The sequence below is a fragment of the Herpailurus yagouaroundi genome, unplaced genomic scaffold (assembly GCF_014898765.1).
Source record: "Herpailurus yagouaroundi ecotype Mexico unplaced genomic scaffold, PumYag 182, whole genome shotgun sequence".
Taxonomy (NCBI): domain Eukaryota; kingdom Metazoa; phylum Chordata; class Mammalia; order Carnivora; family Felidae; genus Herpailurus; species Herpailurus yagouaroundi.
In genome coordinates, this window is record NW_024412413.1 from 18,226,577 (window position 1) to 18,250,653 (window position 24,077).

Consider the following 24,077-nt stretch of genomic DNA (forward strand, 5'->3'; position numbering starts at 1 on the left):
TGTTGATCTTTTCTAGCTTCCTACCTGATTCAGGAATGTTTTTCAGAGGGCCTCTGGCCATTGGTTACCCTAAATCCACCTAAATGCTTTCTCTTGATAGGAGGTCCCTAAGCTGACAGGCAGCCCCTTTCATTGCTGATCTGCTCTAGCTAATCCTAAATCTCCTCCCCAGAAATGTCTCCAGCATTGGTTCCAGGGTGACACCCAAAGACTGGGTTCCTGTTCCACACCTCTTCGGCTTGCCTAGAGCTTCATGCTTACCCGAGGTTCCTCATCAAAAGCTGCAGATAAAGGTGCAAAGACAGTGAAAGGGCCCGGGCCGCTCAGATCTCGCACAGAATGTTCCTGTGGGAAGGAAGGTGGGGCCACATGACAGGTACCTAATTAACATACGTACAGTTTCAAACAAATACAGAAAGTCAGTGGTGACAGAGGGGAGTGAAAACTGAATCTGGAGATCTGTGTTTTATTTAGTCTCAGATTCAAATTCATTCTCAGTCTTTGTCATTGAAATAATGTTTATTTTTATCTGGTTATAAAAATAACATACGTTGGGGTTTCTGGGTGACTCAGTCAGTGGAGCCTCCAATTCTTGATTTTGGCTCAGGTCATGGTCCCGGGGTTGTGGGATCGAACCCCAGGTTGGGCTCTGCACAGAGTGTGGAGCCTGCTTGAGATTTTCTCTCTCTCTCCTCCGCTGCCCCTCTCCCCAACTTGTGCTCACTCTCTTTCTCTCGGAAAAAAAAAAAATATGCTTATTGTATTAAAGATTTGAAAATATAGCATGAAGAAGGAAATAACTACCCATAGCCCCACTGCCGAGATGCAACCTATTATTTTTAGGTATTTTTTTCCAATGTCTCCTCTACATGCAAATATTGTACATAATTGGGATAATTGATTATAAGATGATTCATTTAGCTATGCTAATTGCCTTCTTGCCCATGTTAAGAGCCTCTGGTTACTTATATTTTCTTCTAGGTTTTATGATTGTATTCATTTAGATATATATTTTTAAAGTTTATTTATTTTTGAGAGAGTGGGGGAGGGGCAGAGAGAGTGGGAGAGAGAATCCCAAGCAGGCTCTGCACTGTCAGTGCGGAATCCGACGCGGGGCTTGAACCCATGGATCGCGAGATCATGACCTGAGCTGAAATCAAGAGTCGGACACCTAACTGACTGAGCTACCCGGGTGCCCCTTATTCGTTTATATTTTTATCTTTTATTTTTCAATATATCTGGAACTTATCCCAATGTATGCTGTGCATAAAGACCTAACTTAATATTTTCACCCGGAGTTAACCAATTGCCCCAGGAATGCTTCTTTCCTCTGGTGTGATGGCAGTTTTTGCACACAGTGCATTCTTCTATGTAGAATGGGCCAGAAACCCACGTTCCCAGACTTTCTTCTCCCTTCACTGACTCCGGAGGCTACAGTTTCTCTGTATCTGGCTGGAGACCCAACTCCTACAGCTACAGACAGACACACAGGTTCTTACCAGCAGCTGGAAGAAGTATTGGGATGTTTTTGGGTTCTTGGGAAGCTCCTGGAAACGAAGATAGAGGAGGGTCACTTCATGTCTTGGGTTACATGCAAGATCAATTCAAGGTTGTCGCAGGGCAATTTCTGTAAGTTTGAGAGTCTTTACCACACTTTCAGCTGGAAATCTGCCCTCATGGGTCTTCTTTTTCAAGCCCCACCTACAGGCTTCCCACCGATGTTCAGAATGACTATGGGAACATGCTGTGAGTTCCAAAACCTTGCTGGAGTCACCATCTGATTTATCAAAGAAAGGTCTAGCCATTTCCAAAAGCAGTTAAGGTTTAGAAGCACTTTTTAAAGTTCAAATATTTAAAAAAAACCAGTTATAGGTTTATGGAAGATTTAATTCCTCCATTAACAAGCATATCTGATTAGCCAGAATGCTCTAGTCCCTCTTTAAGCCAAATAACAGAACGTTCACTTTATAAAGGGGTAGAAATCTACAAGTATCATTGCTCCTCATCCGCTATGGCCAGTACAGATGCCTGTGGGTGTGCAAACACACACATATGTTCCAACGGCACCCACATCAAGGTAATGCCTTTGAGTTACCGTGTGCTCTGTGCGTGTTACGTACATTACATCGGCCAACAACCCAATGGGGTTGGTACCATTAGAATTTTTTTTCTTACAAGTTAGAAAGCTGATGCATAGGGAGGTAATGTAATTGCCTAATGTCTCATTACTGATTGACAGAGTTGAATTCATACCCAGGTGCTTCTGACTCCAGAACTCATCGATGTGAGGATTCTCATGGGTAGATACAATCTCTTTCCATTGCCAATTTATATAAAAGCAGGCTTTCCCATCTTTGTAGAGCTTTACAAGTTACAAAACTCCTGCGCAGTCCTTAGGGACCTGGATTCCTAGCACAGCGAGGCAAGTAGGGTTCGCTCTATGGAAACAGGCCTTTCGTTACCTGATAGATGTTGCCGCGGCAGGTGAGCCCATCCCCGATGTAGTTTGGCTTGCAATTGCATGTCCTTTCTCCTTGTCCAGTGTGATTGCAGATGGCAAATTCACTACATCCGCCATTGTTCTGGTAAAATTTCCAAGGGGTGGGGGGTAAGAGTCAGCCCGGTTCGCCTGCCAGGTCTGCCAATATTCACAAAGCAATTCTGTACTGAAATGTGTTTTTGTACCCACCTTCTAACTGACTGGTTTGCACTATTGCCCTTCTCCTGAACTTGCCTATTAACTCCCTATAGTAAGAGCCATGTATTCACCCAGCCACGTATCCCAAGAGGGCGAGTCCAACCGAGCAGATCTCCAGCTGTAAACGGACAAGCCCAGAGGTGCCAAATGGAAACTTTCTCAGCACATGGGGGGTGACTAGAAAGGGACCAATCTTGCCCGACAGTTCCCAGCTTTAGGCTTAAATCCTGCTCTCATAATGGCCAGGTAATAGTCATCAGCTAGAAGGCAGTTGGTATAAAAGAGATAGAATACACTGTCCTTGTCCACAAAGAGCTTAAAAACTGTGGAATATGGGACAGAGACCTAAAAATAGAAACAAAGCAAAGTTCAATGCAAAGCCAACATCCATAGGAACACCAAGAAGGAGTCTGCAGCCTAAGCAGTTTCTAAGTGGGGAAAGAAGGTGAGCTTAGGAAAAAGAACCCCGATGGGGTTGAGCAAAGAAGGAGGTCAACAGACTTAACGCTCGGCTATAAAATCTTCCTTCCCTCTAATGCTTGTTCCCAGAGCCTTAGTGGAGCATGATATTTGGGCCCAGGAGGGACTTCCTGTCTGTCCCAGATTCCTGCCTCAAGCTGACACAGCTCAGTGAGCTCTTCAAGACCAGTTGCCGTCTCTTAAGGGCCCTGGGTCTACCCTGGATTTTACCGTCCTGATACCCGGCCCGCTGTAAGAGCACCAAGACAACCCCCTCTTGTGCCACTCTCCTGCTTCTCTCTGTCAACAAGTCTACACCCTCTAGGTTCCCTCCTACCTCACGGACATTCCCTTCCTTGCTGATCTGACCCCACACCCACCCCTTCCTGCCCTCACAAACCCTTCCTGGTGCCTTCTGAAACTCACCACCATTAACAAACTCCCAGCAGTCTCCAGAAAACTCTCTCCGCCTCTTACTGAAGACGTGTCTGTCTCCCGCAAACGCTGCTCCCCCGCACCCCTCAAGCAAAGCTGTTTTCGTGGCCTGGGGCTGGGGTAGTGTCTTTCCTACTGAGCTTCCAAACTACTTCTACTGCCTCATCCTTCACAGACCCCAGCTCCCCGAGAACACACGGAATCCATGATGGCCCGTGTCTTTGGTCCTGGCGGTGGCGCCTGGATCACCAGCTTTCCCTCCACACCCGTGGCCATGCTTGGTGGCGTGAACGTCTCTGTCAGTGGCCTCCGTCTACACCCTGCGTCTGCCACCGCCCCTTGGCCACCCTTGGCTTCGTCTCCACATTAAAGTGGACCCCTCCCGAGGCTCTCCCTCAAGCATCCTGCTCTCTCTGACCACCAGCCTTCATCATCTCAACTCCCCTCTTCTAATGCTGCAGCTCCAGCCTCCTTTGGCCCACAGGGGCCTCCCCTCCTTCCAGCTGCTTCTCTCTCACCCACCTGCCTGGTGCAGTTGGCCCCTGCTCCTAGCTTTGTCCCGGCACAGCGGCTGACACAAGGGCTTGGTAAACCACTGCCTCTGGGCCGGTCCTGACTCGCGGGGCACTGCGGGACAAAGTCACACGTGTGTGATGTCCGCACCTGCCTTCAGAGCTATCACATCGGTGCTCATCCAGAGAGCAACTTTTCTCTCTCTGGGGAAGACAGTTCACACCTTCACTCCTCCCTCCAACTCTCAACCACTGCCCCTCACTCTCAGCTGATGGGCTCACCTCATACCTCATGGAGACGTAGACACCCCACCTTCCCGCCCTGATGTTCACCACCTGCCTGCGCCTGGTCACCAACCCTACTTTCCTTACTTAACAAATGAACTAACAACTGACGGTCTGACTAGTCATTTGCACATGAGGTGCCCGTCTCTTCCCCCTCAGAGTAGACTCTTTATGGGATGAGACTTTGCTGCTTGGTCACTGATGAATTCCCAGTGCCTAAAATGGTGCCTGGGAGCCGGGGAGCTGCGTGAGAGGTTTCTTACTGGATATGTAGAAATGTGAGCCGTCTCTGTCCTCACAGGACTAAGAATTTATTTAAAGCGATCAGACACATTTTTAAGCTAGTTCACAGTAAGGGCTCCACACAGCATGTGCCCACGAGTGACTCGCTAACTGACTGGCTCACTAACAAACGAACTGATCGGCTAATGATCTACCTGACTAACAGCCTGACTGACCAACTACCTGCCTACCTACCACTGGCCCTGCTCCTGCCTGGGGCTCACCTCTGGGCTCTGGGGCCCTTTCTCCTCATCCACTCCTATACCCTCCTCCTGGAACATTCCACCTTCTCTCCTTCAGTATCAGTTTCCTTCTCTCTGTGGGACTGTACTCATCAGCGTAAAAGCATGCCTTAACACTCATCTTGCAAGAAAACAAACTTTTGTTCTTCTTGAAAGGATCCAGTGGGTGGTGGCAGTCATGGGTGCAGTGGCCAAGAGTTAATGACTCTTGTACCTGACTGTCAGGCGCAAGTAGGTTCATTGCATTAGTTGCCAAGACAAGGTGGCCATTGAAAAAACCAGGTGGAAATGGTCCTTGGAGAGTTGCTGTGCAAATAAAGCTGCATGGGTCTGCTTGTGACAGCCCCATGCCCCAGCACCCTGTTTTCTGCAATCATTTCATGTGAGGACATGTTCTCCTGAGGCATTTGCCAGATCGACACAAGGGGACGATCGGGATGAAGCTCAGAGAGGAAGGGCTTTAACTATGTGGCATCTGGGCTGTTCTTACACCCACAGCTGGAGGCTCCGGGTGGGCAGTGATGTGAATAAGGGAAGTACGATGCATAGACAGCACTTCCTCTAGGGCTGACCGCTTCGTGGGAGGAACAAGAACCCCTGAAGTGGTCAAGGGTGCAGCCTTTGAGTAAGACAGACATGGATTCAAGTTCTGGCTGTGCTGTTCGCTTGCTCTGTACCTAAAAGGTATGCTCATGTCCTAAGCCCTCGTATCTGTGCATGTGACCTCGTTTAGAGAAAGAGTCTTTGCGGATGTAATTAAGGACCTTGAGAGGAGAGCATCCTAGATGAGGCAGGTGGGCCTTAAGTCCGCGGTAGTTTTTAGTAAAAGAGGAGAAGACACCAGCACAGAGGTGAGGACAGAGGCAGAGAATGGAGTTTCTCCAGCTACAACTGGAACCTGAGGGGAAAATACGCCCCAGGGCCCACAAGCGGCCTCTGCATGTGGCCTCCTTGATGCGCCGTCCCCCGCAAGGCAGGTAGGAGGCACCCCAGGCCGGACGTCTCCGGGCCTTGGCCCCGGAGCCCTACTCACGGTTAAGCAGGTGTTGATGAACGTGCAGACCTTCCCGTCGCCAGTGTACTTGGGCAAACAGTTACACACTGCCTGTCCGGGGAGGGGAGAGAAACGGGTTATTTCACAGAGAGATTCTGCTGGCTCTCACGCTCCGGGTCTATGGTGGTCAAGGTGGCGTCACAAGGGTCTATATGTGATATCGGCAAGATCTATCCTACGAGGGTAATCGTCATCCTACGTTTAGTGCACTCGGCACATTTCACTCTAGCACTGGGATCTCCTACAGAGCCTGACTTTGCTGCCAAGAGACTTCATTTATTTTTTAACACATTCTTACCTTATTTGGTCCCTTGCCTTCTTGGCAGTCACCCCTTCTGTCACTTGGGTTGTTAAAAGCTCGGGTGCAAGGAGGCTAAGCCATGACCCACTCCCATTCACACGGAGACCTTGTGCCTCTCCACCCAGGCTCAGCCCCAAGGCACCGGCCCTGGGAGATGCTGGAGGGGGGCTTTGGCCTCACATGGGTGGCCCATGTGAAAACAATCAGTCAGACCCACTGTTTGGCCAACGATGTCAGTGGGGGCTTCAACTTGAGGGAGGGGGCACTGTCCATGGGAAGCTGGGGACTGTTTAGTTCACCCCCATTTCCCCGGTGCTCTGCTCAGGAACAAGGGCACAGGAGCAGGCAGGGTTGAAACCCAGCTACGCTCTAGTTACCTAGTTCTGCGCCCAGAAGGAAGGGCACTTGCTCCTAATGTGTCCACCAGAGGGGCGGCTTTTCTTTTCCAATCCACCCAAGCCACACAGGAGAGGTGGCTCTGGTCTGATGTCTGCTTGTTAGAGCCTGGACTCACTGACAGGGTCAGCCAGGGCCAAATGGCAGATTTTCACTCCTCTGCCTCTTCCTTTCTTCTGGGTCCTGACCTTGACCCAAACTGTTACCAAGACACCCACCAGCTGCCCCTCCTGGGCTTAGGTCCTGTCCCAGACATCAACCCTGGGTCCCTCTCACTGCCTTCTAGGTCTGGAGAAGGACTTGTAGACACCCTGAGCACCAAAATGCTTCTAGGTTTTCCTCTCTCCATATGTGGTTTGAAATATGAGCTCTGCTGAACCCCAAAACGTGTCTAAGGTAGCCAAATACTGCCTGTTCTGGTTTTCACCAAGACTATATGTGTAAACACACACACACACACACACACACAATTCTTTCAAAATAAGGGTATTTTTTCCCCCTTATTTTTGGGCTCTTTAGGCACCTGCTTGTTCTTTTTTTTAAAATTTTTTAATGTTTATTTTTATTTTTGATAGAGACAGAGACAGAGCATGAGCAGGGGAGGAGCAGAGAGAGAGGGAGACACAGACTCAGAAGCAGGCTCCAGGCTCTGAGCTGTTAGCACAGAGCCTGACGCGGGGCTCGAACTCACAGACTGTGAGATCATGACCTGAGGCGAAGTCGGACGCTCAACCGACTGAGCCACCCAGGCGCCCTGGCACCTGCTTGTTCTAATCATTGGGAGAACTGGCACTGATGTTGCAGCCTAAACAAGGTTGATAGAACATTCCATGGGACTTCACTTCATCATCCAGTATCTGATGTATATAATTTCCCGACTATTGTACTTGTTTGGGCTGCAAAACTCACTGTGTTAGGGAGTATGTGATTATCAGAGGGCCTAAAAACATTATCTTTTTAAAAAATTAATTATTTTAAGCATATTTATTTGTTTCAAGAGAGACAGAGGCAGCACAAGATGGGGAGGAGCAGAGAGAGAGGGAGAGAGAGAGAATCCCAAGCAGGCTCCATGCTGCCGGTGCAGGGCCCGGCGTGGGGCGTGAACTCATGAAACCACAAGATTGTGACCTGAGCTGAAACCAAGGGTCAGACACTTCACGAGCTGAGCCACCCAGGTGCCCCTAAAAGCGCTATCTTATGCTGTGGCACATGCATTTCAAGGCCTCAAGCCAAAGAAGATGATGCCTCCGCTTTCTAGGCATCAGAAAGCTGAAAGGAGAGCATCGTGGGAAACTTTCTAGGTGAGTCTGGAACCATGTGGTGTTTGCAGATGTCTACCCCTCCCCACTCAGGAAGCCCCTTCTCCCAAGAACCCCCTGGTCCCCTCACAGCCACCATTTCTTATTCCCAAAGAATGGCCTCTTTAGGGATTCTTTCAGAATTCCCCCCTAAAATATTGGTTTTATGCTGCTGGTGCCCATAGGTCTGTTCTCAACCCCTTTCCCTCGGGTGTGGGTCTGAAGATCCAGGAACTTGCTCCTAGGAAAACTTAGGACCCTGTGTGGGGGCGGGGCTGAGCTCACCTGGTTGGGCCCCGTCTGTGTGCACTCTGCGTTCTTGTGACAGCCACCGTTGTTCTCCAAACATGGGTTGATCTCTTTAAAACAAAAAGCCAGAACCTGGCATGAAAATCCAGCCTCCTTTTCCAATCCAGACATCTTGAGGAACCAGGCAGGATGGCTAGAACTGGACAAGGTGTCAGTGTGTCAAAGTGTGTCAGCAGGTGTCAAAGTGTGATTCAGTTTTCTGACAGCTCTGTGGCAGAAGTAAGCCAGCAGGGAAGGTACCAGATACGGTTTCTCAGAACCAGCTCCTGTGGGCTGGGGCTGTGCCAGCAGGGGCCTCATCTGTGGGCTTGCTTCTGTCCTGCTATTGAGTGAATATGAGCATTTGCAGCCAGGGACTTGAAACAACAGAATCTTGGATCCAATCCAACATGCTAGGAAGGAAGAGAGTTAGGAATGAAACAGTCGCTTGTAACTCTCATCATAAAATTGGTTCAGGGACAGATTCTAAATTTAGAAGGACATTTTGATGAGGACCAGGATATTTGCTTGGTGTTAAAGCATCTCCCTATTGGTGGCTTATTAGTAGCAATGGGGGAGAAAGGAACTGTACAGTGGAGAAATCAGACAACACCTTGACTGCGTGGTCAAAGTTAACGTCACAAAAGAGAGGCAGCTGGAAATCATGAGCCTCCTGTGTAATAGCCTGAGAAGGATGCGCTATCACTCCTGTGATATCGAGTCTAGAATGCACAGTCTCAATATAATCATGGAAAAACATCAGACAAACCCCAAAGGAAGGACATGCTATGAAAAAAAGTTGGGGTGGTGGCCTATATTCTTCCAAAATGTCAATGTCATAAATGACAAAGCAAGGCTGGGGAGCCATCCCTGATTTGAGGAGACCAACATATAACAGCTCAATACGATGCCCATCCCTAAACTACTTCCTGCACTTGAGGAAAAAAGCCAGAACAGTATGTAATTGGGTCAGGGGACAAAATTAGAATACAAATGGTAATTAGACAACAGTAGTATATTAATGGTAAATTTGGGGCACCTGGGTGGCTCAGTCAGTTAAATGTCTGGCTCTTGATTTCAGCTCAGGTCATGAGTTCACGGCTGTGAGATCAAGCCTTGCCTGAGGCTCTGCACTGAGCACGGAGCCTTCTTAGAATTCTCTATCACTTCTCTCTCTCTCTCTCTCTCACTCTCTCTCTCTCTCTCAAAATAAACATTTAAAACAATAGTAAATTGACTGAAGTTGGTAACTGCAGTGGCTATGTAAGAACTTATCCTCATTCTCAGATATGCCCAAGTATTTAAGGATAATGGGAATATGAAAAAAGTCTACTCTCGAATGGTTTAGGAAAAAGAGGTACATATATAAAGAGAACAAATGATAATGCAAGTGAAGCAAGATGTTTGCAATAGTGAATCCAGGTGAAGAGCGAGTGGGTCTTCTTTTATACTATTCTTGCAATACTTTGGTGTGAATGTATTTTTTTACAACTAAAATGTTAAAAGTCAGACAGCATACGATGGCATACCTTTAATAGTAGAACAGTGTATAGCCATTAAGATAATGATTTGGAGAAACACTTACTTTCTGGGAGTGCTGTTCTTTTGTATTGCTAAGCATAGTAAGTATTATGTATCATAAGACAGAACTGTTGTTTAAACAGGTAGGTGCATCCATAGCAAATGAAGTGATACGACCATAGGAAGAGTGGTTATTTCTAGAATCTACCCACCCCCCCCAACATATATGCATTCTCTAATTTTTCTACAGTGAGAATGTGTTATTGTATAAGAAAGGAACTAATAAATGTTACAAAATTCAGTCAGCACCGTCATGCTTAATTGGAAAAAGTGTCTCCCTTTTTTTCCTTCCCAAGCGATTTTTGGACATCACACACCTTCATACCCCTGTGGTCACCTTTACACACCTCATACGTTCCTGCACAGACTGTTCCAACAGTGGCACGTCCTAATAATAGGATCACTTACCGGGGCTCTGACCGTAAAGCCACTGCCACCGGACAGGTGAAGGATGGTACCCACCTAGGCACACGATGCCGTCGCCTGTATAGCCTGCCTTGCACACACACACCCGGCTTCCTGGAGTGGTTCTTTTACAGTCAGCCTTGGCAGAGCAACCTCCATTGCTGGTCTCACAGGCATTGATGGCTACAGAAGGGAGACGCGACACAGAGCCGAGCCGGGGAGGGAGGGGGGAAAAAAAACAGTGATGCATTCTTTACTTGCGTGAGAAATGGAAGCTACTTCAAAATGCCGGGCACTGGATTAAGTACGGATAATTCAAAAGGACGCAGAGCATCGGATGTCTTCACTGGTGGATTCCACCAAACATTTAAAGAAGAATAAATACCAATTTTCCCAAGCTCTTCCAAAAACTAGAAGAGGAGAGAAGACTTCCCAGTTCATTTTATGAGGCCTGATACCAAAACCAGACAGAGCCATCTCAAGGAAACTCTATACATCAATATCCCTCACAGGTATAAACACAAAGATCCTCAAGAAAATACTTGTCAATCAAATTCGGCAAGAAGAATAATACACCATAACTAAGTGGGACTTATGCAGGAGTGCAAGGTGGTTTAACATTTAAAAATCAGTTAATGTACTACAGTCTATCAATCGGATTAAAGACAAATCCACTTGTTCCTTCCTCAATAGAAGGAACAAAAGCATTTGATAATATTCAATATCTTTAATAATAAAAGCTCAACAGGCAAAGAATATAAGGAAACTTCCTCAACCTGATAAACAGCGTCTATGTATGGAATAGAACTGGGGGTCCAGAAATAAACCCATACATCCAGAGTCAATTGATTTTCCACAAAGGTGCCAAGACATTTCAATGGGGGAGAGGAGAGTCTTTTCAATGAATGATATGGAGACAGATGGATATTCACCCACAGAAGAAGAATTTGGACTTCAACCTCACAACATGTACACAAAGTGGATGAAGACCTAGATCCACTTGGAGTCCACGGTGTGATTTTGGACAAGCTACTCAGTGAATCTGAACCTTGGGGTCCACCTGTTGAGGTTTGTTTGCAGGTTTGGAGACTCCCATCTGATAACGTACACGAAAGTGTTACAGAAATGTTGGTTGCTCTCCTATAACCCTGCTTTTACTATTTCCTAAAAACAGAGGGCAAGAAAAATGTTCCAGTTATTTGCTCCTCCCAGCCGTTTTCACGGGCATACTGTGCACATCTTACCGCAGGAAACATCTGGGACCAGGGTCAGGGTGCCTGCATGCTGGGAGAACCCCCTGGGGTAAGATGGTCTAGAAGACAGGTTGGTATGTTCATTGTTCACCACAATCTGGACTGAAGGCTGCCTGGACAAGGTGCTCGAGAGAAATATGATGCTAAGCGTTTCCAGTTTTCTAGCACCAAATATGTGGTGGGCACCTTAAGAGTGTTAGATCCCATTTACCGAGTGCTCTGTGCAAAGGCTGTTCTAAGCACCTCACCGTTTATTAATCTCGTTCTCACCAAAAGGTCCAGGGAGGGAGATTCTCTTACTGACCACAACTTACAGATGGGAAAATGATGCAAAGAGCAGTCAAGCAACTTTCCCAAGGTAATACAAGCTATAAGAACTTAGACTCAAACCCGGGAGAGTCTGGTGTGGGACTGTTTTAAATTCTGCCTCATTCTGCCATTGCACAGAGAGGTCGTTTGGTCCCCAAACCACTCTGCAAAGGACACAGTTTTATGTTCACTTTAAAAGTGAGCTAAGGGGGCTCAGAGCAGATAAGAGACCCATCCAAAGCTGTGTGGGTAGTAGGAGGAAGAACCAGGACTCGGGTCCCTATCTGTCCCACTCCAGAGTCCCCACGCCTGGGTCACATGCTAGGTCAATCAAGCTGGTGTTTTCAAAGTTCCCCAGGTGACTTCAGTTGCGGTCAAGGCTGTGAACAGCTGCTTGGAGAAGAGAACAGGTACGATTGTCCCATGCATTCCTAACCCAACACACGCCCCAACCGCTAACAGCGGTTTTCTCCCCCAGGGGGCCTGGTCGGCTGCCCTGTTACATCCAGGGCAGCAGCAGTGGTTGGTGGTGGCAGAATGGTACAGTCTGCAGGACTTGTGCCACCCTTGTAACCCCAGCGGTCCCTTCCTCGCTTGCCTGTGCAGACTGTTCCATTCCCTTGGAATCCTGCTGCACATCTGCATGAGGCTGTCCCGTCCGGATTGAGAAGGCAGCTGCAACAAGAAATGGCAAGCGCCGTTTGTGGGGAAAGAATACAGAACCTCCACCCACTGTGTCCCCAGCGTCCTGGCTCCTGCCCCCTGCTTCACTCAGAGGTCTTGCCTAAGGCTCGGAAGGAGAGTCCCTGCCCAGCACGGCCCTGGACGGGCGGCCGAAACTGCAGAGAGTACATGGGTGGGCATCGGCCCGGGATAAGGAGGACAGCCAGCAATCTTTAGAGGGCCACTCATGTCTTCGGAGCCGTGCTTCTCACATTACTTCTCATAACCTACACGCTATCCAGTAGCCCTAACCCGTAGATGTTACTATTCCCATTTACGGATGGAGAAACTGGGGCTTAGAAGCGTAATTGACTCCAGGTCATGCACACAATGCAAATGACAGAGGCTGATCTGAATTCAGGTCTAAGTCCAGTTACTGGGCCAATTAGTTAACCCATCACGCCCCTCTGGGAGTTCGGAGTATGACGTTGAAGTATGAACACATAAGGTTTCGCTGTGAATGGGGAGTAAGGTTTGACGGCAGTCAGGGGCACTGGGCTCCCTCGGCCTCTATGAAAGGGCCCCTGTGGCTTGAACTGGGGGCAGCAGCTGGCTTTTTTGCCGATATGCCAGGTAACTCAGGTGGCAGCTTGTTTCGAAGGCTGGATGTGGCAAGTTGATGGTGGCCTTTTCAGAGAGATTTTTCCTTTCATACTTAAATTCATCATAAGTCTTCAGAAAGGGTCTCAGGAAGCTATTACCCCGAAGACTGGGCCTGACGTGGACACTCCTAGGAAAGAACCCCCTTTGCATCACTTCCAGAGAAAAGCTCAGCGGTACGTACTTGGCGCTGGTGTGGCATATCCCATTGCAGTCGTCTTTGGTGATCTCTGCAAAAGAGAACCAATTGCTGGCTCAGTCCTTTCTTATTAAACCTAACTCGGGAGCTTTCTTTGAGTACTTACTGCCCAGAAAAGAGTTAATTCCTCAGAAGTAATGATATGCATCATGTAAGCTACATAAAACTGTATGAGCTTATAAATCCTTGTTTTGCCTTGGCTGCCAGGAAGCTCAGCACCAAATCTGAAGGCTGAATATACTGATGGAGTGTCTACTGTATGCCAGGCTGTGAGGAGAGTAAAACACAGTATCCTCCATCAGGGTCTGGAGGTTGATGCATGTTCCTCCCTGGGGCCTGATTTTTCTACTCTTATTTCTATTTCCTGTGTTCTTTATTCTTTCTAGTTTTTCATCATTTTATTATGGAGTGAAATAAACAAGCAAAGCTTAATTATAACTAATATTAAAAGGCTTTTTTGCCTTTTTTCAAAAAAGATTATATTTTGGGGGTGCCAGGGTGGCTCAGTCGGTTAAGTGTCCAACTTCAGCTCAGATCATGATCTCACGGTTTGTGAGTTCGAGCCCCGCATCGGGCTCTGTGCTGACAGCTCAGGGACTGGAACCTGCTTCAGATTCTGTGTCTCCCTCTCTCTCTGGCCCTCCCCCGCTCACGCTCTGTCTCTCTCTCTCTCAAAAATAAACATTAAAAATTTTCTTTTTAAATTTTATTTTTAAGTAATCTCTGCACCCAACATGGGGCTTGAAGTCACAACCCTGAGATCAAGAGTTGCTTGCTCTATGAATGAGCTAGCCCGGCATCCCATCCCCCCTTCTTTTGCATTTGTAAAAATAGCCCAGGGACAGGCATATAGCAAGGTACCTATTATCTATTAGCTGAATTATTTCCTAAATTTCCTGGAATAGCATGGGCTCTCGCTCTTGGATGCTCAGTTACCAGATATTTCTCAGCAGGGGAGGATCCAGAAAGAAATCATTAGCGATGAAGAAAGAGTACCCTTTGGGGAGGATGCCCACGTTAACAGCCGTTGGGATAGAATCTCATTAGAGCTGGCCGAGTCACACAGAAGGTCCTGCAGCGGAGACCTGACTGCAAAAGAGGTCTGTTTTGTGTCAGAGGGAACCTTGACAGGCTCCAAGGTGCTAAATGGGTACAATGCAATTTTGTGCTGTTATGGATGTTCTTCCTTGAGCCTGGAAGTCTGTGATCTCTCCATTCTCTGTCTACTGAAATCCCAATCATCTTTTAGGTCCTCCTCTCTGAAACATGCTCTAAACCTTTGAGCCAACTTCAGTTAATAGGGGTGGCTACATGGCATGCTCTTTTGAGACGGAGGTGGCGCCCCTCTCTGGCTTCAGTGATGCCTGCCAGGCGCTTGGGAGTGGGGAGTTTGCACGTGAACAGAGTTTTCTTCCTGGCTCCAGTCTAGAGGCTCTTTCCTCTATGCGCTCATACTACTATTTTTTGAACACTCTTGACCACTTATTTCCATTTCTAGGCCGGAAGCTGCGTGTGCACGATGTGCACTGAGACCTGGCTGGAAAACTGGGTGAGTGCCAATCGGTGAATAGCCTTGTACTCTACCCTGCTAAGGTGTGTCCCTTGGAGGCAATGAACTTTCTCCTGGAGGCAATGAAGAGTCACAGCAGGTTGTCAAGTTCTGGGGCGGGGGTGGGAATAATGGTCTTACCTATTGCTATGGAGGTGGGGGGGAGATGTTTGTGTCACCCCACCCCTCAAATCCATATGTAGAAACCTAATCTCCAGGGTGAAGGTGTTGGGGCTTGGGCCTTTGGAGATGGTTAGGTCATAAGCGTGCTCATGAATGGGATTAGTGCCCTTATAAAAGAGACCCCAGAAAGCACCCTTGCCTCTTCTGCCGTGTGAGGACGTGAGAAACCAGCAGTTGGCAACCCAGGAGAGGGTTCTCACCAGAGCCCGATGGCACCTGGTCTCAGACTTCCAGCCTCCAGAACTGAGAGAGACATTTCTGTGGCTTATAAGACATCTTGTCTATAGCACTTGTTATAGCAGCCTGAACTAAGACACCTGTGTTCTGGAAAGTTCTCTCTGGCAGCCATGTGGAGGATGGAGTGGAGGAAGCTAGGACAGGAGGCACAGGGACAGACCCCAAGCCTCTCACTGAGAGGATGAGCCACAGGATGGGATGTGGATGTTAGACTAATGCAGACATGCTGGCCAGGGAGGCATGAAGGCCACTGGGTGGTTTCTAGATTGGGGTGGGGGGCAGGTGGGGTGGGCTAGTCTTTTCTCCCAGGAGGGAGAGCAGGAAGAGGAGTGAGTCCGGAGGGCTGTCCTTGGGGCACATTAAGAAACATCAGCGCAGTGTGGTGTGGCTAGGGGAGATGGGCCTGTTCAGATCCTGTTGTGGGAAAATAAACGCATATAACCTCTGCAGGACAACTCGGCAAGAAGTAGCAAACCCTCCCTCCAAAAGTGCAACTTCTTTTTTTTTAATGTTTATTTTTAAGAGGGGGGGGGGGGATGGGCAGAGAGAGAGGGGGGTACTGAAAATCCGAAGTGGGCCCCACACTGACAATAGTGAGCTCAGTGCGGGGCTCAAACTCACCTACTGTGAGATCATGACCTGAGCTGAAGTCAGATGCTTAACCAACCTAGCCACCCGGGCGCCCCCAAAGTGCCAACTTCTGAAGCAGATATCCCATCTTTAGAAATATCAGAGGATGAATTAGACAAATGCAAAATGATGTATGTTCATGGCAGTGCTACGATGACAATCGAAAATTGGTTTGAGAAAGCATGGTATATAGTCATATACTGAGATATTGCATGAAAACTAAAAAATGGTATTTATCTATATTTATCCCTGTGGAAAGCTATCCGTTACATACTGTAAAATGAAAAAGTAGGCTGTAGGGGCACCTGGGTGGCTTAGTTGGTTAAGTGTCTGACTCTTGATTTTGGCTCAGGTCATGATCTCATGGTTTGTGGGATCGAGTTCTGTGTTGGGCTCTGTGTTGACAGTGTGGAGCCTGCTTGGGATTCTCTCTCTCTGCCCTTCCCCAACTTGTGCACGCACAATCTTTCCTTTCTCTCTCTCTCTTTCTCAAAATTAAATAAAAACTTAAAAAAAAAAAAAAGAAAAAGTAGGCTGTAAAACTGTATGTAGTGTGCGGTCTCACACACAGATGTTTATACACCCAGAAAAAGAGTGGAAGGCCAGTAGGTCAATGTAAGACATCAGCGAGAGTTCTTTCCTGCTGTGGGAACGTGAGCAGTTCTGATCTACTTCCTTCTGCTTGTCTTTATTTTACAAACTTTTTGCAGCAAGTAGGAATTACTTGGATTGCCAAAGGAAGTAACAGAGGCGTCATTTCTATTTTAGGAAGAAAGAAATGTAGCTGCTAAGACGCGAGGCTAAGAGCAGATCATAAGGACCGAGGGGCTCGCCCTTACCACTGTCACATGTCACTCCTCGCCAGCCAACCTCACAGTCGCAGGAGCCGTCACCCGAGGGTCCTTGGCTGCATCTCCCATGGACACAAGAACACGCTAAGTGGAAAAGTGCCCACAAATTGTTAGACCTCTGACCTGTGCTCAGGAGCTCATTTATCATTTACTATAAAGTGTCACTTCCCGTGAGAGGCATTTCATTTGCCAACCTGGTTCCAGGGACTCATTGTCATTAATGGAGGGCTGGATTCACAGGGAGGGCAGGGGCACAGGAGACAGAATCGAATCAGGCCATGATCTGACACAGACCATGGTTGTGGGACTGTGAAAGCACTGTAGGTTGCTGACCTGAGCAGGTTGAGAGCGTCCTCGGCTAAAGTCATCTGAGGATTCAGGGTTGTGTGGGACAGCCTGGGCTGGGAGCACGTGTGTTCCCTAAGGTTTGTCCACTAGGTTTATATAACCCTGGTGTGGCGTTGCCTTCTTTAGTAACATAGAAATGCCAATTCCTTTATTACGCAGCAGTGTCATGAGCCTCTGAGAACTGGCTGGAAGCTTTGGATGCCTTCCCCCAAGAAAAGGTTTCAGCTTTGGGGCGTTGCTAGACTCCATGACCCCATGAATCACAGGTTAGGAAGTCCTGCACAAACGGAAACAGAAAACGCTTCCAAATGACAGAAAGAATCAGCACTATAGTTCCAACTCTATGGTATATGGTCCAATTATAATGATTCATTTATATATTGATTTTGGCTTGGACAGGCTACTGATAAAGCAGTGATAGCCAGGTCCAATTTATGGTTTTTAGCGCAAGGTAGAAAAATTCCTTGCTTTCCCATCGTGGATTAAGAAACTCCTCCCAAGTGCATGTGTGCATGTGTCCCTGGGCACAAGGAAGTCAGGGTCAGAGAATGCAGATGATGGTTTTTGTGAAAGCAAAACAGCTTAAAGCAGGTGGCTTGCTAAAGGTGAATTAATAGAGTAATCTTTACACAGAGGACAGCAGGATTCAAGAGCAAGGCTTTGGAGCCAAGTAAGGTGTGATTCAAATCTCGGTTCTGCCTCTCATCAGGTGTGACCCTGGGGGAAGCCATTCAACTCTGCCTTAATATACTCGTCTGTAAAATGGGTACCAGAACACCCAAGTATATAAGATTCCTGTGCGGACCAAACGAGAGACTGTGCAGGAATGGGCATTTCAGACTATCAAGCAATGTCCAAACCCGAGAGGGTAACCAACATGAGGATCCAGGCGCACAGACAAATACAGAAACGTGAGGTTGGTGGGAGAACGTCCGCGAACAGATTGGGGGTCGTTTGGTAGGTGCAGTTAGTGACTGGAAATGCTTGGAAACACTGTTCTGTGCACATCGCAGGACACGGACGTCCTTACAATTCCCTGATAGTAGGGGTGGGATTCTGGCCCGCCTGCCCAGACAGGCTGGCGACGGAGCAGCGAGGATCGGGCCCTGGCAGGTTTGGCGCGGGGCCTGCCGGGGTGGGGAGGGGGGTGCGCACCTTGGTCGCATTGGGGGCCGTACTTGCCCTCGGTGCAGGTCTCACAGGCCGTGCCCCCGAAGCCCTCTCCACACTCGCACACGCCCGTGCCGTTCAGCCCGTCCAAGCAGATCCCGTTTCCAAAGCAGACGTTCTCGGCTTTCCCTGGGCAGGGCTGGCACTGGGGGCCAAAGAAGCCGGCACAGCATTCTCTCGTCTGCAACCAGGGGGGACAAGGCTGGGCTTGGAGGGAGGCGGCCACACCTCCATCCCCGGGTTTTGTCCGGAGCTCTGACAGTGCATGAGAGGTACCCTGAGCGGGGAGGAGTGGAAGGCAGGAAGGAGGGAAAGCAGAAAGGCCAGCGAGAGGCGGGGATGAAGACCAGCGGGAAAAGAGGGCATCAGGAACAGAGAAAAGAACAATGCAGGTGATGCAGGGGTGGAGGGGGATGTGGGCCCCTCCCTCCAAGCCCAGCCTTATGGTGTGCCTTATGTCGTCCCCACTGGTTCCGAGGGTGAGACGCCTTTGCAGGGGAAGCCTTCTGCATTTTATAAATGAATCTCTTGGAGTTAAGGGAAGCCCTCCTGGCTGTGTGCTCTTTTTACTTTTCTAAAATTTTTATTGGGGCGCCTGGGTGGCGCAGTCGGTTAAGCGTCCGACTTCAGCCAGGTCACGATCTCGCGGTCCGTGAGTTCGAGCCCCGCGTCGGGCTCTGGGCTGATGGCTCAGAGCCTGGAGCCTGTTTCCGATTCTGTGTCTCCCTCTCTCTCTGCCCCTCCCCCGTTCATGCTCTGTCTCTCTCTGTCCCAAAAATAAATAAAAACGTTGAAAAAAATTTAAAAAAAAAATAAAATTTTTATTAAGGTTTTCATTTTAATTCCACTATAGCTAGCATATAATGTTATCGTAATTTCAGGTGTGCACTATAGTGATTGGACAGTTCCATATATTACTCAGTGCTCCTCATGATGAGCGTCATCTTTAATCCCCATCGCCTCTGCCTCTTATTCTTGAGTTCGCCAAAACACAAATGTCTAGGTCACTCAGTGGTGGCCTCAATAAGCACAGTCACCATCTGTCACCATACGATGCTACTGCATATTCCTAACTATAGTCCCTATGCTGTACTTTGCATCCCCATGTCTTACTTTATAACTGGGAGTTGGTACCTCATAGTCCCCTTCACCTATTTCATTCCCCACCCTCCGTGGCAACGGTGTTCTCTGTGTTTTAAGAGTCTATGTTTTTGGTTTGTTTCTTGGTTCCTTTGTTTTGTTTTTAGATTCCACCTGTAGAATTGTTGATTCACCTGTTGTACTGGTGAAAGGAAATATAACATTGTATGTTAATTCTACTTCAGTAAGAAAGTAAATGCGTGAGCATGGCTGTGTTCCAACAATAAAACACTTCTGGATCCTGGAAAACAAAAACCAAAAAAGCCCACAAAAGCTCTGCAGCTTGAGGGCCAGACCACCTTGCTTTCTGTAGGATAGGCAGGGGCTATGCCTAGTCTTCTGGGAGAGAAGCAGGGCAGGAAGTTTTAAAGACTTTTCCTGCAGATCCCAAAGCAACAGCACAGACGTACTTAGCTCTGGGGTTCGTTTTCTAAACAAGCAGGTGCACCTTCTCTTTCCCTTATTAGGGAGCTGGCTGTCTTCTCCATCCCTTTGCATGCAAGCACACTCACAGAGCATTTCACCCTGTCGCAACAATGAGATGGTGCTTCTAGCGTCTCAGTCCTTCTGTTTCTTCACCACACAATTGAATATTGCAGCTTTTACCTGTTTCCCGACTTACAGGGCTGGCCTGAGTTTTACTGTTAACCACCACTACCTTGAATGACGATGACAACGGGAGTGGGGATGATAAGGAGGAAGAGAAGAGGCGGAAGGAATACATGTGAAGGCATCTGAAAAATATGACATATGATTACATTTCCCCATCTGCTGCAGGAATTGGAAGGGCGATTCAATCCTTATACTCACAATGACGGTTTTCATACAGTTTGGCTGGCACCCAATGAACACGGATCGCTTGCCCATGAAATAAAAGGTGTAGATACATCTCCTTGTCTCTTCGCCCTAGGCAATAGAAACGATGTCAACGTTTTGGGGAAGAAGAAGTTCCAGCCCCTAGGAGAAAGTACGTGGGTGACATATCGCTGTTTCTCTGACTGAAATGTTCTGGAAAGGGAGGGGGTTGGTTTCTTGGAGCTGCTTTGTAAGAAAGGAGACACAAAATCACAATGTTGACTGCCAGAAGTGAAAGCAGGGGAAATCCAAATTAGGATACCTTAAGGTGGTACTCTGTAAACAGAACTTTTGTCTAGAAAACTAACTCAGGAGAAGTTGTAGGAAAAGTTGTAAACTAGATAAAAATATCCTGTAATGTACCACATTAAAACTCCAGTGAGAGAATCAGCATTGTTTTCATTATAAGTTTTCCTTCCTTCTTTCTCTTTCTTTCTTTCTTTCTTTCTTTCTTTCTTTCTTTCTTTCTCTTTCTCTCTCTTTCTTTCTTTCTTTATTTTTCTTTCTTTCTCTCTCTCTCTCTTTCTCTTTCTTTCTTTCTTTCTTTCTTTCTTTCTTTCTGAGACACAACGTGAGGGAGAGGGAGAGAGAGAATCCCAAGCACGCTCCATTGGGCATGGAAGGGCTTGATCTCATGACCCTGAGATCATGACCTGAACCAAAACCAAGAGTTGGATGCTTAACTAAGCCACCAAGGTGCCCCATCATTAAAAATTTTTATTCTCATGCTATGGAAGGTGCATAAGCATCTATTTTAAAAAAATGTTTTTATGTTTAGTTTTGATAGAGAGAGAGACACACACACACACACACACACACACACACACACACACACACACAAAGGGTGGGTGGGGGAGGGCCAGAGAGAGGGAGACACAGAATCTGAAGCAGCCTCCAGGCTCTGAGCTGTCAGCACAGAGATGTAGGGCTCAAACCCACAAACTGTGAGATCATGACCTGAGCAGAAGTCAGACGCTTAACTGACTGAGCCACACAGGCGCTCCCCATCTATTTTTTTTGGTAACGATTGGAACATTATCAGGACTGGCTCTTATAATAAATAGCTACAAGAAACATAGATTAGTAATCAATTCAAAGACATGTTTACTTCTCCCAAGTTTGCCATCTGTTTCTTAGAGGAAGTTGTAACTTCAACTAAAAGGAAACTCATCCAGATTGGATGTTGTTTGGATATAGAGTCTGCCTTCTCTGATAAGATTTCTTGCTCTTATCCTCAACTGGCTTCTGGGATGTGAAAGATGTAGAAAGTGAAAAACCTCTTCCTGCATTGTGCATCGAATGATATGAACCCCGGCTTCTATTTATGTACTAATTAAATTTTACTTTGGTCCAAAAAAAAAAAATGGATTCAAGACTTTAGAAAGATGCATGTAATATAAGAAGGTAAAATTAAATTAAAACGCAGGGATTAAAATACAGGGATGAGGGCAGAGAAAATGAGATATGCTTGAGGTTCATTTTCTAATTCAGACCGCCTAGTATCTGGAAACTATTTTATAAAAGAAGACAAAATACTTACTAGTGGTTTAGTTCCAGGTGGGCAGATCGGCTGCTGGGAACACTTCCCACATTTTCCCTTGGTAAAACACAGAGGCAAAGTGAACATTTCATGTTTATTGCTTTTACTGCAAAGTATTTTCCAGACCTTGAAGCTGAAGGTATTAGCATATAGAATTGAAACTCAGAAAGATATTAGGGGAGCTCATCAGATCAGCTTCTTTCCTGTTCATTTAGATAAGCCCTTCAACTACTTGAGGTCTGGGATGTCTTAGCATTGCTTTCCTCTACTCTCTGGTACTAATTATCCTCTTACCTCATTTACATCCCAATTCCTTTAACAACAGCCCTCCTTCACGGAAAACCCATTATTTAGTGAATTTGTCGAGATTCCCAGACTGAGAGGATGTGTCACACACCATGCCGGCCTTGGGAGCACAGGGAGCTGAGGGGTCAGTACGGAGCTAATAGATACTATTGTAAAACAATGAGCACTAGTTAGGAATGACAGAAAATTTTAAATGTGACCCATTCCTAGAACAGGAGGAGGTCAGTGTGACTGGTTCTTAACTTGGCTCGCACCAGACAGGATGGTGTAGTTGTTCAGGGTTCTGGCTCTGGGGCCAGATTACCTGGATTTTAACTCCTTATCCGCCACTTGCTAGCTCTGTGAACCTGGTGCATTACTTAGCCTCTCTGTGGCTCATTTTCCCCATCTGCAAAATGGGGATAGTAATAGTACCTATTTTGTAGGGTATTATGAGCATGGTACATGTAACATGTGTATTATTAACCTGTGTAAAACCATTAAAACCACATAGAATATGTGCAGTGCCTGACACATTAAGCGCCCCTAAAACGTCAGCAGCTATTACTATCGAGAAAGATCCTACACTATCTCATGGACTGAAAAGTCTCCATTACTGCATCTTATGTTACCCTGAAATAACCCACCTCTTTATTTTCTCTCCTCATAGACCAGGTTTGGCCAATATCTGCCATAGGTGGACCATAGCCCCCCTCTGAGCCTGCGCTAGGCATGGCTTGTTTTCCCTTTGACGAAGACCATGGCTTGAGAATTCTGCTCAATGCAACCCCCCAGGCACGTTCCCAGGTACTCAAGGTACAATTTATTGCACCAGATTTTGAGTCCATTGGGGTAGGGATCATGTCTTATATACCTTTGTAGAGCCAAGCTGATTCTGCTTTTTTGTACATCAGAGATGCTCACTCAGTGTTTTTCAACTGAATTGAGATACCCTGATAGATGAAACTTATGCTTAAAAAATTTATAAAAAACTAAGCCAACAGTTGCATCATTGGCCTTGGATATAACTTACTTGTACAATCGTAGTGTCGTTGTTGTCACATCTATTCTTCTGAATTTCCAGAACTTTCCCCAAACCATGGATCACTCCCTTGTCAGTGGCTGCATTGGTGTAGTTTATTGGAGCCTCATTTACGTAGAGCTATAACCAAGAGGGTTAAATGTGAGTTTTAGTGTAGTGATTTCAAGGGAAATAGGGAAGATCGGGATTGGAGGCAACAATATCACAACAACCTAGGAGATATTCCAGTATTCACCTGGAAGGTAACACACTGTAGTGGAAAAGGCCCTCCTAAGGGAGGAGAGTCTAAGTAACAGTCTCGCACCTGGCACCAACTTGTTGTATGACGATGGGCCAATGGTTTTTCCTCTCTAAATCTCAACTTCCTCTTTTGTAAAAGGAAGAGGCTGTTCTAGAGAATCTCTAAGGTTTCACTCCACCTCTCACATTAGGTGGTTTATGACCATTTGAGGAATTCTGAATTATGATTGTTATGTTAGTTCCACTGGCAAAATGGCACCACGGACGTGCTCAGCTGTGCTGTGGACTGGTGGTCCTGGAGGTGTGAATGCCTTCCAAAACGAAGATGTGGAGAATGAGACTCACTGGCCTTTTAGCACATCTCTATGGTTAATTGGCAAGCAACCCTCACAAAGGCCAAGTGACAGGCACTTAAGAAAAAAAAATAACTAGCATTTTTTTTGCTGTTTTTGTTTGTGAGAAGAGTTCCACTAGATAGTATCATTTCCCAGTGTGTAGTGAATGCTCAGAGGTTCTTCATGAAAGGCTGCTAACTCCAATTCAACTTTGAGCTATAACTTGCTTTATTTTGATTTTTTTTTAAGGAGAGGATGCCTTAATGATTGAGTAATACAAAACAAGGGAATTTACTAATTCGTTCATTAATATAACTAATAAAACTGGAAACAAATGGTTCTTTAAAAAATT

The 24,077-nt window shown here is 46.9% G+C and overlaps 1 protein-coding gene across 4 annotated transcripts in view; it reads right to left on the minus strand.

Moving 5' to 3' along the window:
* The window catches only part of STAB2 (stabilin 2), a 165,972-nt gene that overhangs the window by 38,927 nt on the left and 102,968 nt on the right, over positions 1-24,077 (minus strand). For all 4 annotated transcript variants that reach the window (XM_040491054.1, XM_040491053.1, XM_040491052.1 and 1 more), the window contains 13 exons: positions 23,142-23,270; positions 21,824-21,880; positions 20,239-20,334; positions 18,274-18,469; positions 16,759-16,854; positions 13,306-13,351; positions 12,397-12,473; positions 10,294-10,419; positions 8,248-8,321; positions 5,947-6,018; positions 2,463-2,582; positions 1,500-1,547; positions 262-345 (listed from right to left, as the gene is read on the minus strand). In XM_040491054.1, the coding sequence (XP_040346988.1) occupies positions 262-345; positions 1,500-1,547; positions 2,463-2,582; positions 5,947-6,018; positions 8,248-8,321; positions 10,294-10,419; positions 12,397-12,473; positions 13,306-13,351; positions 16,759-16,854; positions 18,274-18,469; positions 20,239-20,334; positions 21,824-21,880; positions 23,142-23,270 (1,221 nt within the window). The remainder of the gene's footprint in view (positions 1-261; positions 346-1,499; positions 1,548-2,462; positions 2,583-5,946; positions 6,019-8,247; positions 8,322-10,293; positions 10,420-12,396; positions 12,474-13,305; positions 13,352-16,758; positions 16,855-18,273; positions 18,470-20,238; positions 20,335-21,823; positions 21,881-23,141; positions 23,271-24,077) is intronic.